We start from the raw sequence: 17,892 nt of genomic DNA, 5'->3' as shown, positions 1-17,892 counted from the left end.
GGGTATTTACCCAAAGAAAAAGAAAATGCTAATTCAAAAGAACATATGCACACCTATGTTTATTGCAGCATTATTTACAATAGCCAAGTTATGGAAGCCCCAAATGATAGATGAAAGGATAAAGAAATTATTTATATATATATTTATATACATATATGTGTGTACATTGTATATATATACAATGTAATGTTACTCAGACATATAATAGCATGAAATCTTGCTGTTAGCAACAATGAGAATGGATCTAGAGTATATTATGCAAAGTAAGAAAAAGACATACTGTCTGATTTCACTTGTATGTAGAATTTAAAAAACAAAACAAAAAAAAATAAAATAAATAAAAAAAAAATAAAAAATAAAAATAAAAAATAAAAAACAAAACAAATGAACAGAGGTGCAAAAAGAGACAAACCAAAGAACAGACTCTTAACTACAGAGAGCAAACTGTTGGTTATCAGAGGGGAGCTGGGGGAGGAGCTAGGTGAAAAAAGTGATAGGGATTACGGGAGGGCACTTGTGATGAGCACCAGGTGATGTATGGAAGTGTTGCATCACTATATTGTACACCTGAAACTGTTATAACACTGTATGCTAGCTTTAATGGGTTAAAAAATTTTAAATGTAATAAAATAAAAAAATTTTAAATAACAAATATACAAGATCTCTTAGATTAGTATTTTTATGGTATTCTAACTTCCCCCTTTTCATATTAAATATAGCATACGGAAATTGAACATAGAGGTCTAAGTACATATTTTGGATATTTGCAATGGAAATAGAAAAATAAATGATTTGAAAGCTGTTAATAGTTGCAGTCAATGATGATAAAAACTCATTGACTCACATTTAGACATACTCTAGCTAATATACAAAATATATTAGCTTTGGAAAATATGAAGTCCTGACCTATTTAGTAGTTCAGTAAATTTAACTTTTTTCCCAACTCAGAATTGGTTAGGAAGATGCTTGGTCTCACTTGTTGGGTGCTTGTTTTAAGGTGAAAATAAAGATTTTATTATGCTGTACACCTTTCTTGTGTTCTGTATTTTTTTTATGAAGCAGACAAAAATAACTCATTGTCTCAGGAGAAAAGTTCTTGTATGTTTTAGATATGTCTGGAAGCAGGAACAACAGCAAAACAACTGGATTGAAAAAGAATGAAAAGAATAGTGGTAAGCTTGGTGTAATGATGATAGACCCTTGTCCATGTCACCTTAAAGAAGTAAATGTGGCATAATGCAGTTGTAACTATTGTGCTTATGAGGGGTCATCTGCAGGCCAGACATATTTGATATCCTTTCTCAAAATTAGTATAAATAGGTGAAAAAATGGGCTCTACTCAGGTAGTATTTGAATTCTCAGTGTCTTTTTTTGAGAGTGAGGATAGTTAACATAGTAAGAGGAGTGCTTCTCAAACTTAACATGCATGTAATTGCCTGGGAATCTTGTTAAAATGAAGATTCTGCTGCAGTGGGTCTGGGAACAGGCTCAAAGTCTGAATTTATAACAAACTCCCAGGAGCAAGAAGCTAGAGAAAAGGTGTTCCTTGAATTTGGTTGTATTTTGAATAAAACCAGATGGTAGTACTTGTCCTGCAAGTACTTGTCTGAAACAAAGTAGGTGCTTCTAGAATCTCCTAATACTTCTCACACAGAAGAATTCTTCCTTTTACAAAAGGGTTTGCCAAAGATAGTCTAGCAAATTCTGCCAGAGTTTTAAATAATATATTAGGAGAATTTTTAAGAATCCACTAGTGCGAGGGGATTAGAGTTAGTGATGTTAGAAAAAGATCTTTTAACTTGAGAATTTTGCCCATGTGAAAGTCACCGTGTTTTCTGCTTGTAAGCTTTTGTACCCTTCTTATCTCAGTGACTATTAAGAATCAATAAGCATGATTTGGAACCAGAGGACCTGAGTTGTGTATTAGCCGTGCCGTGCAACCTTGGGCGTGTGTCCTCATTGCTCTGAGCCTCATTTTCCTCTTCTGTAAAAACGAGGTCAATATGTTTGCCCTTCTGGGTTCATGTAAAGTTTAAAACAAAGTCTTTAGGATAGTGTTTGGCACGCTTAATATGCTCTAGCTATTGCTGATCTGATTCTTTCCCTTCTCTGATCCAAAGTATAGGACATTACATGATGCGGGAGCAATGTGTGTGTATATATATATATATATATTTTTCCTTTCTGTCAGAAGATATGGAGACTTGAATTCTTTTAGGTTACTCCCTTACTTAATGTTAATCAGCATCCTAGCTTTTCATGTCTGGAAGGGTTAGTAGACTCTAATCTTACCACTGCTTTAAAACATAGTATTTCAATTTTATCAAATTGCCCTTTCTTTTTCCTTAGCCCTCACAGGAATTACTCTCTACAGACATCTGAAAGACTATCTTCTAAGCAAAGAACAGTTACATGAAAATAATTATCCCCAACCCAACCCTGAGAAACCAGGAAGTATTCTTTTAACCACAGGCATGACGAAAGCTCTTGTAAATGACAGTAAGTGTGTGGAACTGAAAATGATCCTCACTCCTTACCAGGGTTGGAACAGTAAAAGGATTATTTCCCTTTCCAATTCATTTCTAGTATCTAAGTAGTTTATTTACATAATTTATTTATTAAATCTTAATCATTTCAGATAAGTACTAACATTACCTCCATTCACAGGTCAAATGACTTCTCAGGAGTCCCTCTGAAAATAAGTAGTAGAGCCAGGATTTAAACCAGAGGAGTCTGAGTCTGGAGTCTTTACTCCTACTTTTTATATACAAATGCAGTGTCTTGTTTTGAAGACTTTGTATCCTTTCATTAGGAATTCTTATCAAAAGATTTACAATTAGTAGTGTTATTCTACATTTTCTCTAAATACTAGGCATGGTTAGTTAAAATTCATTCCTCCCCCACAAAAAGAAGAAAATATAGTATACTTAACACCACAACTGTCAAGTCTTAGGTCCATTAGAGTTTGAAATGCAGTTATAGAAATATTTTTCAGTGACTAGAAAATATTTCTCTTTTGTATGGTTAACAACTTTTCTCAGGATTATCTTTGTCATTTGTGTTATTTTTTTTCTAAATCCTTCACCCAGTTAAGAATGTGGGCTCTGAAGGGGGAAGGCAAATCTGGGTTTGGATGCTGGATAAGTCCTTTAACCTCTCCCAAGCCTTGGTTTACCCAGTTCTGGATTGTAGTAGCTACTCCATCAGGCTGTTGTGAGAATCAGTTCCAGGAATGCATGTGAAGCGCTTGGCACAGTGCCTGCCTCAGAAGCTCATAATAGACATTCAGATAAAAGTTGCTACTGTCATCAGAACCAGCTTAAGGATTATTAATAAAAAGTATTCATAACTGGATCTAATGAAAAGCTCAGATATCCTTAATATACCTACAGGTCACTATATGTGTAAAAGGGATAAAATAATAAGACAGGCGTCCTATTTCAGGAGCTCCTGTGTAGTAACATAAATAGCTCATCAAGTTGGCTCCAGCCACACTGTGGTGCACAATTATCTGGCACTAGGCTGAGTCTGGAGGCAAGCAGGGGATGCCTGCCTGGGGAAGGGCAGCCCTGGTACCATGAGCGGGTCACCCGCAAATATTCCTTTGAGTAGCTCTGTTCCTTTCCTGTGACTTCGTGGTCAGCACTGAGTGTATAATCCGTGCATGATCAAGAATGCACAGGCAGTAATTCCCTGTACTTCCATCCATTTTTCTTTCCATATATTCATGAATAATTTTACTTCCTACTTTGTTTTAGCTTCAAGGAAGATATGCTGTCGTTGTGGGAAAATATATGGTGTGACATCCACGGGCAAACACTGCAGGGTAGAAGAATGTAACTACCACTTCGGCCCTGTGCTGAGTCATAAAGGCAAGTGCTTGGTAGTTGTGTTTCATTGGGTGACCGGCCAGTGCCCGAGCTGTTGAGGGAAAAGTGGAATGAAGTATTCCCTTCACTGTATGTGTTAAATGCAGTCCTGCAAAGAGAGACAGTACTTAGTGAGGCTTGAATCCTGAACACCTAGCTCTGAGCACTGCCTCCTACCCTGTGGCCTGTGGGCCCAGGGAGCTCCCAGGCTGGGACAGTTGTGCGGGGGACTTCCAGGCAGTCAGCTCCTTCCAGTCTTCACCTGCTTTGCACCTGCCAGGATTAGAATAATTTCTTTGCCACCCCGCCCGGCAGTGAGTGATGAACTCTTGATTCCTTCCCATGTCGGCCTCAATCTTCCCTGCGACACAGTAAATTGGCTACAGTCCAGTCAACTGGGTGTTTTTCCTCCGCAAACCAGAAACCCGGGTGCCATCCTGTCTCCCCATTGGGCACCTTTGTATCTTAGCCGTGCACATGTCTCCTTTGTTCCTGCTCCGAGATATGGCCTGAACCTGCTCCTTCTCCACCTTCCTCAGGTGCCCCTGCCTGGGTCCAAGCCACCCCCACTGCTGTCCTCAGTTGCAGCACTGCCCTCTTGCTCAGTCTCACTGCTTCTGTCACCCCTTAATCCCCGCAAATCTATTTTTCACCCCAAGCCCCTAGGATAACTTTTTATATCACATTTCCAGTCCTGTCTCTGCCCAGCTTTGATTAAAAGCCTTCAGTTACTTTGCTGACCTTGGGGGATGTGGCCTCCACCCCGCCATCATCCATGCTGTCCATTGTCCCCTTCACAGCACCCTGGCCCTCTGTCCAGAGCTTCCTTGTCTGTTGTTGTCTCTGCTTTTGTCATGGCCGGGTCCTTCCACAAGGTCCTTTCCCAGCCCCACCATCTGAAAGAGGTCTAACCCTCTTCTGTCCCAACATCTGCCTCTTCCTTTCATTGCACTTAACTACATTCTGGAATGATCTAGTCATTCATCTGCCATCTCCAAAAGACTGAAAGCTTTGGGAGGGACCACCACCCATTCTTGTTTTTTCTCTCTGTTGTTCCCTCAACACCTAGCATAGTACCTGACACATATGGGCTGTCAATAAATATTTGGGTAAATGGGTGGACAGATAAATTATTGATGTACAGATGGGCATGAATATGAATGGGACTGTAATGAATAGTATGAAGGAGATAAAGCAGGGAGAAGGAAATAGAACAGAACAGTGGGCATTGAATTGAATGATTGAATGACAATAGATAAACATGGATAAATCGTCAAGTAAATCAGGCAGGTTTGGCCTAAGTGCTGAGAGCACAGAAGGCTTAGTTTCAGATGGGGGAGGGACTGTGAATTCCAAAAGAAGAACAAAGAAGGAAGATGGGAAGGAAGAGTAAGTGTAGCAGACAGACCAGTTGGGCTAACCAGACAACACAGCGTAATGAAGAGAACAAGGACTCTGCAGCCAGCAGACCTGAAATTTAGGGCTTTTTTTTTTTTTTTTCCCACCTATTTTCTCTGAGACCTTGGGCAAATTATTAAAGCTCCCTTGAGCTCTCGTTTCCACCTTCATTGAATGAGCTTTATGTGGCAGTTCAGTGAGCTGATACATGTCAAAGTCCTGGCTTATAATAGATGCTGTGTTACTACTGGTTCTCTGTCTCCCCTTCTCATCATAAAGCTGTGGGGTTTCAAAATTGGGGGAGTAATGTAAGGCTGGTTAAGCAAGAGCCTTCAGTGCCAGCCTGAGAAGTTTGCATTTAATCAGTAATGCACCAGGGGACAACTTGAGGAAAATGATATAATGTATATGTGCTTCAGGAAAATCAATCTTAACCACATTTTATAGGAAAACAGGTGCCAAAAAAAATAAAAAAATAAAAAAATAAAGGAAAACAGGTGCCGAAACCACTGGAGACAGGACTTGATGGAACAGTTGGGAGAATGTCACCTCGGCCGAGGAAAGAAGGGGTGAGGTGAATAGGGAGCAGATGAGATGGAATATGGGAGTGGAGTAAGAAAAGAGATACAAAGGCTTGGGATTATGGCTGTGAAAATGTGCAAAGTGCCAGTCAGAGATGCAGAAGGAGAGGGCATCAGGCTTTGGTAGGTCCAGCCAAGGCTGGAAGCGCCATCTTGTGGTCTCAAGTCTACATAACTGGGTGATGTCTCGGGTCAGATCAACAACTCAGACACAAGAAGGGAGAAGGTGGTTGTTGGAGCCCCTCAACCAGAGGGCTCTAGTAGAGAGAAAAGGTCAAGGAGTAGGGCACTTTGAAAAGATAGTTGAGGTAAAGTCAAAGCACAATAAAAAAGTGACACCTGGATGCCTGGGTGGCTCAGTCAGTTAAGTAACTGACTATTGATTTTGGCTCAGGTCATGATCACAGGGTCCTGGCATCAAGCCCTGCATGGGCCTCCCTACTCAGCAGCGGAGTTTGCTTGAGATTCTTTCTCCCTCTTCCTGCCCCCCCCCCCACTCATGTACCTGTGCTCGCTCGCTCTCTCTCTCTCTCTCTCTCATTAAATAAATAAAATCTTTAAAAAAAAAAAAAGTGATACCAGAGGATTGCTGAGGGACCAGGGCAAAATGAGGGAAAGAGGAAGAGAGGGGATGGAAGATGTTCAGGACATTGGTAATTGTAATTCATCTTCTAAGTTCAACCCATAAGAACTCTGTTTCCAGGAGTTGATTTTTTCTGTTCATTATGTAATATCTAAAAATAGGACTTTGTCGGGGCACCTGGGTGGCATCTGCCTTTGGCTCGGGTCATGATCCCAGAGTCCTGAGATTGAGCCCCACATCGAGCTCCTTAGAGCCTGCTTCTTCCTCTCCCTCTGCCCCCTCCCCCAACACCTCGCTCATGCAGGTGTGCTCTCTCTTTCTCTCTCTCAAAAAAATAAAATCTTATAAAAAATGAAAAAATAAAAATAGGACTATGTGGAGTGCACATTGCACAGCAATGTCCTTAAAGATCTTTGAGGGTAAGGTAAGACACATGCTCTGGAAGTGAGCCACTTCTGCTTTATAAAGCTTGCCTGTCTTGATATTTATTTTTTATTGGTTGCAGTCCTTGGTGGCTTAGAAACACGGTACAGCTGTTGTGGAGGTGTCCTTGGATCTGCTGGGTGTCAGGTCGCCAAGGTAGGGCTTGTCATCCAGAGTCCTTATTTTAAGACCAGAGGTGTTGCTTCCAATGATCAATAAGCCTTTGAAAGAATTAATTAGCTAATTTTTAATAAAATTATTATGAGCTTAATTGCTCCTTCAGAAATATATAGTAATTTATTTTGCAATGTTTATTTCAGCTTCACGTTCATGACCAAAAAGAAAACATCAAGGGATTCGTGAAGACTTTTGTCAAGTCCCCTCCTCCTGATGGCAATCCCGGCGTATTTGCTGTGAATTGTGAGGTGGTATGTCAGTGTTTTCTCTTTACCTTATTGCAGTAATTGCAAGTGAATAATTCTGGAGCATTCTACATTGCATAACAGCACTTCGCTGGGCTTTATCTCCATCCCACATAGCTCTGCAGTGTAGTTCACATATTTTCAGAAGCAACTAAAGTTGAATAGAGTTAGGTGACTTAAAGGAACGCCTATATTTTGTAAGGGATAGAGCCAGGAATTGCTCCCTGGTCATCTTTTTATTTATTAATTTTTCCTTTTATATCACCAATGGTGATCCTACTCCTCAAAATGCTGAAACTCTATGGGTAGAAAATGTTATAAGTAGTACCCATTATCCCCAGAATAAACATAAAAGCTAGAATAAATTTTTGAAAACTATTGTTTATAGAGACAATAAAATACTTAGAGCAATTTTTCTTTATATGAGAATCAAAAGGAAAAAGTAGGGAACAAATAGAACTTGGAATCCTATGACCTGGGAAGCTCCACCACTTATCCGCAGGCACCCCAGAGCAAGGCTCCTGGGTGCTCTCATCTGTAAAGTATGGGGTTAATAATTACTCCATGGTTACTGTGAAAATCAGATATACTATAGTATGGGATTATATTCCCACGTACATTGGATGTGTCAAACATCATGTGAACAACTTCTCTACAGAAACATAAAATTTTAATTCCCTATAGTGTATTTGGAGAACAGATTTGTAGAGTTTAATTATAATAAATACAGAAGGGCCTTGTTCAGTTTGAAGCTGAGGTCTGTAACTGGAAACAATTAAGGCTGTTTCAGGCTTTGAAATCCACTGTCATTATCATGTCGTCCTCTGCAATGCCATGTTTATATGTTTATGGTAAAGATTTTCTTTTTTTCATTCAACAAGACCTATAACTGCATTTTCCACTGTGGTAACACTCAATCCCTAAGTCACACTAGCCATATTTTATTTTTTGAGAGCGAGCATGTACACGTGTGAGTAGGGAAGGGGCAGACGAAGAGGGAGAGGGAGAAGCTTAAGCAGGCCCCACGCCCAGTGCAGAGCCCAATACGGGGCTCCATATCACAACCCTGAGATCATGATGTGAGCTGAAATCAAGAGCCATGAGCTTAACTGATGAGCCACACAGGCATCCCTCATACCTGTGGCTCGTGGCTGCTGTATTAGTATAGAAATAGAACATTTTATCATCATGGAATGATCTACTGGATAGCACTGATCTTAATGAAAATAATTGTAAAGACTAAGCCAAGAAAATGGAATTATTTTATTAGCAGAAATATTACTAACATTAAAGAAAAAAAATTAAAGCTTGCAACATCTTTTATAAGACCGTCAGATCCACTGACTGGCTTTTGTTAGCAAATCCAAGTAATATACTTAAATTGTATATTCTAGTTAGAAATATTCCTTTAAGATATTTCAGATGTTAAAATGTTTACTGAATATGATATGTAAGTTTAGTATTTCCCCTTTTCCAGTGCTATACAGCCAAAGGTTTGGAACTTACTCAAGTGACAGTGGTTGATCCCAGCCTCCAGGTGGTCTACGATACATTTGTGAAACCAGATGATGAAGTCATTGACTATAACACCAGGTATGTATTATGTAAGAGTTAGCTTTTGAGAATGTAGAATATTCAACATGTTGTTTAGGTGAGTTTTAGCTTAGTACCTTTATTGAGTCAATGTTACAGCATTTTTTAACCCAAATTGCCTCACAGTTCATAAAAATGGTTATATGCATAAAAAACTCCATAAAGGTTGCTATTATCCAAAAATACATTTTGTATACTAATCTTTCTCCTGACCGCTTTGGATTTTTTTCCTATTTATTTTGGCCACATGTGAATAGCCCTATCTATTTTTCTGGGTTTTTTTTCCAGCTTTATTGGGGTATATTGATAAAAAAAACCATAAGTAGAGTTACAGTTGCTGTACTTCTATTGGTACTTATTCTTCCATGTTTTTTTTTTAAGATTTTATTTATTTATTCATGAGAGACACAGAGAGAGAGAGAGAGGCAGAGGCACAGGAAGAGAATCGGGGAGCCCGATGCGGGACTCGATCCCGGGACTCCTGCTCTGAGCCAAAGGCAGACACTCAACCACTGAGCCACCCAGGCCACCCCTGTTCTTCCATGGTTTTAATGCACTCTTTCCTAACTGCTTTTTTGGAACAAGTCAGGAAGTACTTGGTAATTATTGATATTCATAGTGACAAAATGATAACTGTGGGGCTTGCATTATAAGTAATTTTTGAGTCTCAAAAAAAAAACTTGAAATTCATTCAGTGCATTGTATTTTTTCAATGTTTTAAGATAAGACCAAGTACTCCACAATAATTTCCTCTTAATACAAATATTTGATGAATCATGTATCACATTCCCTAAGCTTGATGACGGAGCCAGGTATCTTTTTTAACTGTTCAAGCGTAATTGGAATATATTATCAGTTTCAGGTGTATAATACAATGATTTGTCATTTGTCTACATGTGAAATGATCACAGTAAGACCTAGTTACCATTTGTCACCAAAGTTTAAAAATTTTTTTCTTATAAGGACTTTGAAGATTTACTTTTTTAACAACTTTCAAATTTACAGTACAGTATTAAAGATGATAGTCCCCATGCTGTACATTACATCCCCTTGACTTACAAGTGCAAATGTATACCTCTTGGTCTCTTTAAGCCAGTTTTTCTACCCCCAACCGCCTTCCCCTCTGGAAACCCACCATTCTGATCTCCATATCTATGGGTTTTGTTTGTTCATTTATTTTGTTTTTTAGATCCCACGTAATAGTGAAATCCTATGGCTTTTGTCTTTCTCTGATTTTTTCCACTTAGCCTAATACCCTCAAGGTTCATCCATGTTGTCACAAATGGCAAGATTTCATTCATTTTTAGAGCTAAGTGGTATTTCTTTGTAGATATTATACCACATCTTCTTATCCATTCATCCATCAAAGAATATTTAGGTTGTTTCCATGTCTTGACTATTGAAAACAATGCTGCAATAAACACTGGAGTTCATGTGTCTTTTCAAATTAGTGCTTTCATATTCTTCAGATAATACCCAGAAGGGTAATTAGTGGATCAAATGGTAGTTCTGTTTTTAATTTTTTGGGGAAGCTCCATGTTTTTCATAGCATATGTGACTGTGTACCATACATATTGTACATTGGCTGCACCAATTTATATTCCCAACAGTGCACGAAGGTTCCCTTTGCTCCACATCCTGGCTAACATTTGTTATTTCTTATCATTTTGACATAGCCATTTTGACAGTCATGAGGTGATACCTTGTGGTTTCAATTTGCATTTCCCTGATGATGAGTGATATTGAGCATCTTCTCATGATGGTCTCATGGCCATCTGTATATGTTTACAAGAATATCTACTTCAGATCCTCTGCCTGTTTTTTAACTGGCTTGTTTGGAATTTTTTTTGTTGAGTCATGGGAGTTCTATATATATTTTGGATGTTAACCTCTTATCAGATAAAGGATTTGTAAATATAAGCTAGTATAGAGGGGTAACTGATGGTCATAATAAGTAAGATCTTTGTTTTTTTGTTCAGTGAATGTTAGTCACATTGGGTCAGTGATGTGTTCCAACTATAACAAGAAATTCAGCGAGTTACCTTCTTGCATGCATTATGTGTCTTACTGGGGCAGGTTGTCTGGTGTGGTGGAAGATGACTTGAAGAACACTAAAACATCAATCCGTGACGTCCAAGCCATCCTGTTGAACCTGTTCAGTGCTGACACTGTACTAATTGGACATAGCTTTGAACATAGTCTGTATGCTCTTAAGGTAAAGAATTACAGGCTTGTAATTTTTCAAAACGACATGTGTTAAGACGGTAGTCCTTATCATTGTGTTATCATTGTTTGTTGATTTGTCCTGTTAACCAAGAAAAAAAGAATTTTGCTGTCCATGTTGATAATATAGCCCAGCCATCATAAACCAGAAGCAGTGTAAGACAGCTAAAGTCATTTGGCTCATCCAGATCAAAAAGAAAATCCATTGGTTATGATAAAACCAAAATCATTGTTTGACATTGTCTTTAATCCTTGTGTTTAATATTCATATGGTTAAGACTAGTTTATCTGACAAGTTATTTTATTCACCTACTTGGAGATGCTTTTTCATATTAAGTCAGATCTTGTAGGTAGGCTCAAAATCAAATGTCATGTTCATTTTTTTTTTGGCATGTTAGACTTGAAAATCTACTCTTTAATACACTTATGGTTAAAATTTATCTGTTCTTTGCTCTGTGTTCTAGAATAGGAGTCAGAACGCTGTGGCCCATGACGGCCACCTATTTTTGCAGATATTTTTTGTTAGACCCACTGCTCTCATTCACTGCTGTATTTTCTGTGGCTGCTTTCATGCTATAACAGCATTGTTAAATAGTTACAACAGAGACCATGTGGTCTGCAAGCCCAAAATATTTACAACTTGGTACTGTTGAGAGTTTGGTGGCTACCTCTGTTCTAGAACACTAGTATCCAATGGAACTTTCTACATTTTCACTATCTACTGTGGTAACACTAGCCATATTGGTTATTGAACATTTACAGTATGTCTAATGTGACTGAGAAAATGATTTCATTTTTTAGGTTAAATTTAATAGCCACACGTGGCTATGGCTTACTACTTGTACAGCTTTTAAACTTTGGAGACCTTTGCTGATTATTTGTTTGGCTACCCCTAGGACTTACCTTCATGCGGAGATAGGCTAGTTCTTCTTTAGTGCAAGAATACAAATAAAGCCATTTAAATTTCATAGTTAAATCTCAGCCTTGTTCTCTGTAAAGCTGGTATTCAAAGTATAGATTTGTTTCAAATAGCAGTGTTGTCTTTGCATGTGACAGATAAGACTGGGATGTGCTTCCACCCAGACCTACCACACGATGGGGAAAAAAGAGGTGGGGAACCTAAGTTTTGAGAAAACTCTTCCAGGATGTCCCTCTGTCACCTCAGAGATCTCACGTCTCAAACTGAACTTCTCACCATGACTTTGTCTCTCCTTTTTAATGAACCATTCTATTCCACTTGTCTCCCAGACCAGAAAATTTCAAACCATCACAATTCTTCATTGTAATCAGTTTATTTTTTTCTATCCAAATAACCCATGGATTTTCCTATTTTTCTCTTTCCACCACCGCCTTCTTTTATTTACTCAGTACCCTGCAGCTAGGAACTGGTGTCTGTTTGGTAGTTGACAAATTAAAGGAGAATTTAAAGTGCTTCTAAACATGGTACCAGGTGCTAAATGTTAAATTTCCAACTCCTCATTTTTCAAGGAGTCTTTAAATAACTCTTGAAGCTAATCTTCTTCCATGCTCCTTTCAAAATACAGCGCCCGTCCTCAAGAATCCTAACTGGTACCTAAGTTTCTATGTTTTCAGTAATCTGACTGCTTTTCTTTTTATCTTATTTTCTGCTTTATGGAACTTCAGTAAGAATTTATTCATCATCTTTCATTTATAAGCACAGGAAATTTGGATGTAGATGGGATGGAGTCTTTGTCCATGTCCCCTTCCCAGACACAGACAAGTAAGCCACTAATACATGATAGGACATGTGCTAAATTGAGGTGTGACACCCTCAGCTGAGTCCCAAGGTGAGAGGAGCGTGGCTCTGCATTCACCCCAAGTCTTTGTTGGAACCTCTTTGCACATACTGCCCCCTGTGGTGCTCACAGGAAGAAAGTGGATCCACAAGTCAGACTGCTTAGATTTGATTTCCAGAGACTCTACTAACTCTGTTCTTAATCTCTCAGAGCTGCAGTTCCCTTGGCTGTAAAAAAAAAAAAAAAAAAAAGAATATAATAAAAGGAACAATAAAATAGCTATCTTATTAGGTTACTCTGCAAGTTGTAATGGATAATCCATGTGGAGTGCTTAGTGACAAATATATCTTAACTGCCTTCCATTCCTTGCCTGTGGAGCATGGTTCTGCTCCTACGGTGATTGTTGCTACTATCAGTGTTGTTATTTTTTGAGGAGAATTTGATAGGATTTCTCTTTCATTGGACAGTTAATTCATTCTTCAGTTGTGGACACGACAATTCTGTTTCCTCATCGGCTAGGCTTGCCTCACAAAAGATCCCTCAAGAGTCTAGTAGCTGACTACCTGCAGAGAATCATTCAGGATGATGGTAAGAGCCTGTTTGCTCGTGATTAATCCTAAATCTGACTTGAGTAAACAAACCATGTAATTCATGGTAAAAGGTCTGCTGTCTGAAATACTTCAGGTTTTTCTTTATGGATTCTTCCCTAGGATGGAGAACCCTAAAACCTCTGCTTATGTTAAAAGCACTGTGTGCCAATGTCCACTGCCTGGTGTAGTCCTGGATCTTCCACAGGCATCAGACTAGCAATTACATAGAGAATGATGGCCAGATCATTGTTCGGCAAGTTGCCTGGCCTTTGAGCTCGTGTATAAAACTTCAGTTGGTGTGGAGATCTAATTCCAGTCTAAATTTTCTTGAGTACCTCTTTCATATGTGCTTTTCATTAAATGAGATTCTAAAATTCACTGGGTTCATGTTATCTCACAGTAAATTGTGTGTGTATGTTAGAAGCAGTATAGTTCAAATTCAATGGATTCATCATATGTGGACTTGATGTATACTGACTGGTTTGTGTATCTTGCTCTCAGAACATTTTTTGTTTTTGTTTTTGTTTTTTTTCCTGATGAAATACACCCAACATTAAACAAGTGAATCAAGTACAACAACTAGAATTACCAACTACCCTGTCAGTGGCATGGCCATATGCACAGTGAGCAGTGTCTGCCTTGGAATGGAGGCCAGTTACTCTATACATTTGTGCCTATCCATATAGGCTCCTCGTTTGCACAATACAGAATTCTAAGAAAATTCTGAGTATTGAGTATGTTAAAATTTATGTTATAATGCTATGTTTCTAAAGATTACCTAAGATATGGGAAGGCCGTCTGATCCTGTCATTAATTGTGCAAAATACTGACTGTACCCTGCAGTCTTTACTCTTTCATTCTTTGTCTGTTAGACGCTAATGCTGTCTCACAGTGGGTCTTTATCTGCTTTGCTAAAAATATTCACATCTCAAAAAATTCCTACAGAATTCTATTATAAAATGTAATGTGTTCTATTGAAGACCATCTTGAACCTTAGACATGAAAATATTTCACTTAATAAAAAACAGCTTCTATAAACATAGAATACCCCATTTTTTCAGAATAATACAAGAAAGGAAAAATGCCATACCATTTTAGATGTGTTGATCATTGATTTTTCTTATCTAATCTCATATATATTATTCTCATCAGAACCATAGGCTTTATATTTTGGGTAAATTTCATCCACTTTAAAAAATCATGTCATTTTGTATCTAAGGTCATTCTTTGTGTAGAGAGTTGTACTTTTTCTAGCACTCTCTATTTTTGGCTTTTTGCCAGATCTCATTTACTAATACCTGCCACTTTGTTGTTCTCTCTGGAAAAGAGGTACATGGAGAAGGTAACAATGTACTATCTTGTCACAGCAAAGAAGTGACAATGTGAGGAGAGGCTACATAACAAAAGAGATGTTTGCTAATCTAGATTTCTGTATAATATTTATAAAGCAATCAAAATCATGTTTTACTAAGTGACCAGTGTTAATTTTTTATAAACATGAACTCAAAGCTTCGTTTTGAGAACAGCTATGGGTAGTATCATGGATACAGTCATTGTATGTCTAACACATTGTTTTATATTCTGTGTTATTTGGAGATCACAACAATTCAAGTGAAAATGCAACAGCCTGCATGGAACTGGTTCTTTGGAAGGTAAAAGAAGACCTGAAAGGAAAGAAGTAATCACTTTGCCTGAGAAATATCTTAAATCCCTGCATTGTTGTTTCAGTGATACCTCTGCTGCTGGCAGTAGAGTTTGGTCTAGGATGAAGTTTCCTGACCTTTTTCTTCAAGGAGGAGAAATAAAAGTGCTTTTGAGGTTTATTATATTTTCAAGGTTAAATTTCCAGTTTATTTCAAAAGTTGTGATTGAAGTATGGGGGAGGGAGCAGTTAGTGGGGAGGAATTAAGTTGGTTTGGTTTGAATTTTTGACTCCTTCTTCATAGATAGCATGTTCCAATGGAATGTGGTTTAAAGTGGAATTAGTGGGTCTGTGACTCCCACAAAGGGTCACGTCTCAGGTTATGTACATTTCTTTTTCTCTCTAAATATCTGAATCCATCTTTAACAATTTTTTTTTTAGATTTCATATATAAATAGAGATGTTCCTCACAAAGCAAATGTAAACTTTTCAGTGTACTCTGTTAACATAAAGAATTTGGTCATATGGCTATTATGTAATGTGTTTTTATTCTAACCAGTGTATTGTTACTGGATTTTTTTTTTTTAAGGCAGTATCCTGTGGCTCTTCTAAACACACTAACCTGTATTCGCAACACCTGAATTGTCTAATTCCTTTGAGGAGTTGGCTCCATCTTTCTAAATTGCTTTCTCATAATGTGGAAATGACATGACTTTATTCAGTTTGATTCCCCTTAATATGAATCTTCAATATTAATGTTGCTAACATGCTACGAAATTACAAAGGTTTCATTGCCAATAGTACAGGTGAGTCAGAAATCACTAGGAAGGCCTCTGTGCCAGAAGGACATCAGTTACCCTCTGACTGTTGCTTGTGAGGATATGCGTTCAAACATCAGTTTTGCTGCCTTGGTATTGGGTGTTACAAGGTAATCGTAATCATCTTTTTCTTGCTGTCCCACGTTTGTCTTAGTGTCGTGTACTTGATGTGAAATAAATAATTTAAATTTAGATAATTATGAATCTAAGTAGTATATAATTAAGGTCCAACTGTTATGGGGGGAAAAACCTTAATGTTTGTTCCAAAACCATATGTAAAATTTAAAAAGATTTTCTGCGTTTTCAGATTATCTTTGTTCTTGTTCAGTTTCATGTACTTTCAAACTAAGAGCTATTAGCAGTATCTCTACAGCATTTGGATAAAAAGCAAAAGGAACTATTGTAGATATTTGAACCTATTTTTAAGGGCTCCTCATTGAGTTTCCACTCAGTTGATTCAGCCTTGCTTATGCTGTCTCCACTTGAATATGCTATTGTGAATAAAGCATCCTGGCTATTGTTTCTGAACGCATAAGGTGGAGTTAGTGGCAGGAATGGGAACTTTATGTGGTATGTTGAACTATTAAAAGAGATTCCAATTCTAAGCCCTCACGTCATATTGGAGAACTGTGAGAGAAAAGTGGACTCGATGTTTCCAATCTCAGGCTGGAGAGACCATGTCTGGTGGTGTCCCCACCCACTGCTCTACGGGCAACTTCCTGAGAAGTTAGGGAATGGTAACTTGAAATTGTAATAAAGACATCTGGCAATACCTATGAGAAACATTCCCAGACGAAATATAGGTCGGCAAGACATTTATTCACTTACTGTATGATCTCAGTGCAACGTTTGCCTATGGTATAAACTGTAAACTCACAACGGATCAACACTGAAACTTGACAGTGTGCAGTAGGGATGTTCTGCTGATAGAACCCAGGCTTCCTACTTAATTTCTTAACAATGTCACCAGAGAAACTGAAACTAAATCCCATTAATTTAGCCAACTTCTTCTCTAGTGATTCTTAGACTTCTATGGAATGAGATTTAAGCCTACTTTGTGATGTTAGTGCTCTGAATGGACTCATGGGCTCTGAAAACATATGACAGGGGTATCAAAGGACCAGATGAAATTGAAATGACTGCTACAGGTGAGGGAGAAAGTTTAGAGATGGATAGAAGAATCTGTTTTAAATTTTAATCTATGGCCTGATAGAACTAACGTATTTCCCCCCACTTTTCTCACCGGTGCTGTCAAGGGTTGGTGTGAGGTTTATTAACAAATTTCTTCTATACAGCGAAACATTTTATAGCATTCACTAGGAAGGTAAATATCAGAAATATCTAAGATGATAATGAGTCATGCATCATAGTAATTGTACTCGCACACCTTCCTGTAAAGTCCATATTTTTAGAAAAATATATTATTGCATATGAAACCACAAACAGGCATTCTGATTTCAGCACATTCTTACTCAAAACAGTATATACAGTCCTACTGGAGTCAAAGTGTACTATAGATTCACACACAGGAGTTTTTGTGGTCATGTCCCAGACATAGCAATATATATATACACATTTTTATATTCCACGTCACCTCTGTTGGCAGAGTCTTGCTTGCTTGCTTGGCATCAGGGGTCTGACATGCCAGGGAAGGGGCAACATTACATACAAATGGATGTGGCTTGTTCTAGGCTGCTTCTTCGGCAGAGCAGTCGATCCCAGCGTAGGCAAACTTCTCATAGAGCGTGGTATTCACATAGGTCTAGGATAGCAAGAGTGGTTCAGACATACAGGGTCCCTCAGTACTGCCTCTGCCATGGGCAGGTACAGTCACACCCCGGTTTCCTTAACTCCTTTCAGTTCAAACACTAGGTACCTGGGGGACATTCTTCTGTCCTCAGGCCCCATGTTGTATTTGACATCTTTCCTCCTGAAGTTCATCCCTCGACTTCTGAATGTAACACTCCACAGTTTCTAGGCCACTCTCTGTGGC

The 17,892-nt window shown here is 38.3% G+C and overlaps 2 protein-coding genes across 5 annotated transcripts in view; one reads left to right on the top strand and one right to left on the bottom strand.

Annotated features, from left to right (window-relative positions):
* LOC102152733 (RNA exonuclease 1 homolog) overlaps positions 1 to 15,012 on the top strand; it is a 35,700-nt gene extending 20,688 nt beyond the window's left edge. Inside the window, exons 8-16 of the mRNA XM_038552571.1 lie at positions 1,110 to 1,172; positions 2,350 to 2,499; positions 3,759 to 3,872; positions 6,937 to 7,010; positions 7,175 to 7,282; positions 8,754 to 8,869; positions 10,946 to 11,084; positions 13,317 to 13,437; positions 13,560 to 15,012. Of these exons, the coding sequence (XP_038408499.1) occupies positions 1,110 to 1,172; positions 2,350 to 2,499; positions 3,759 to 3,872; positions 6,937 to 7,010; positions 7,175 to 7,282; positions 8,754 to 8,869; positions 10,946 to 11,084; positions 13,317 to 13,437; positions 13,560 to 13,627 (953 nt within the window). The 3' untranslated portion in view covers positions 13,628 to 15,012. The remainder of the gene's footprint in view (positions 1 to 1,109; positions 1,173 to 2,349; positions 2,500 to 3,758; positions 3,873 to 6,936; positions 7,011 to 7,174; positions 7,283 to 8,753; positions 8,870 to 10,945; positions 11,085 to 13,316; positions 13,438 to 13,559) is intronic.
* A 1,685-nt stretch (positions 15,013 to 16,697) lies between these two features.
* Positions 16,698 to 17,892, bottom strand: part of TEK (TEK receptor tyrosine kinase) — a 98,493-nt gene continuing 97,298 nt past the window's right edge. For all 4 annotated transcript variants that reach the window (XM_038552567.1, XM_038552568.1, XM_038552569.1 and 1 more), the window contains one exon: positions 16,698 to 17,661. In XM_038552567.1, the coding sequence (XP_038408495.1) occupies positions 17,587 to 17,661 (75 nt within the window). In that variant the 3' untranslated portion in view covers positions 16,698 to 17,586. The remainder of the gene's footprint in view (positions 17,662 to 17,892) is intronic.

The sequence above is a fragment of the Canis lupus genome, chromosome 11, assembly GCF_011100685.1.
Source record: "Canis lupus familiaris isolate Mischka breed German Shepherd chromosome 11, alternate assembly UU_Cfam_GSD_1.0, whole genome shotgun sequence".
In the NCBI taxonomy this organism is placed as follows: Eukaryota; Metazoa; Chordata; class Mammalia; order Carnivora; family Canidae; genus Canis; species Canis lupus.
This window is presented reverse-complemented; position numbering and strand designations above follow the sequence as displayed.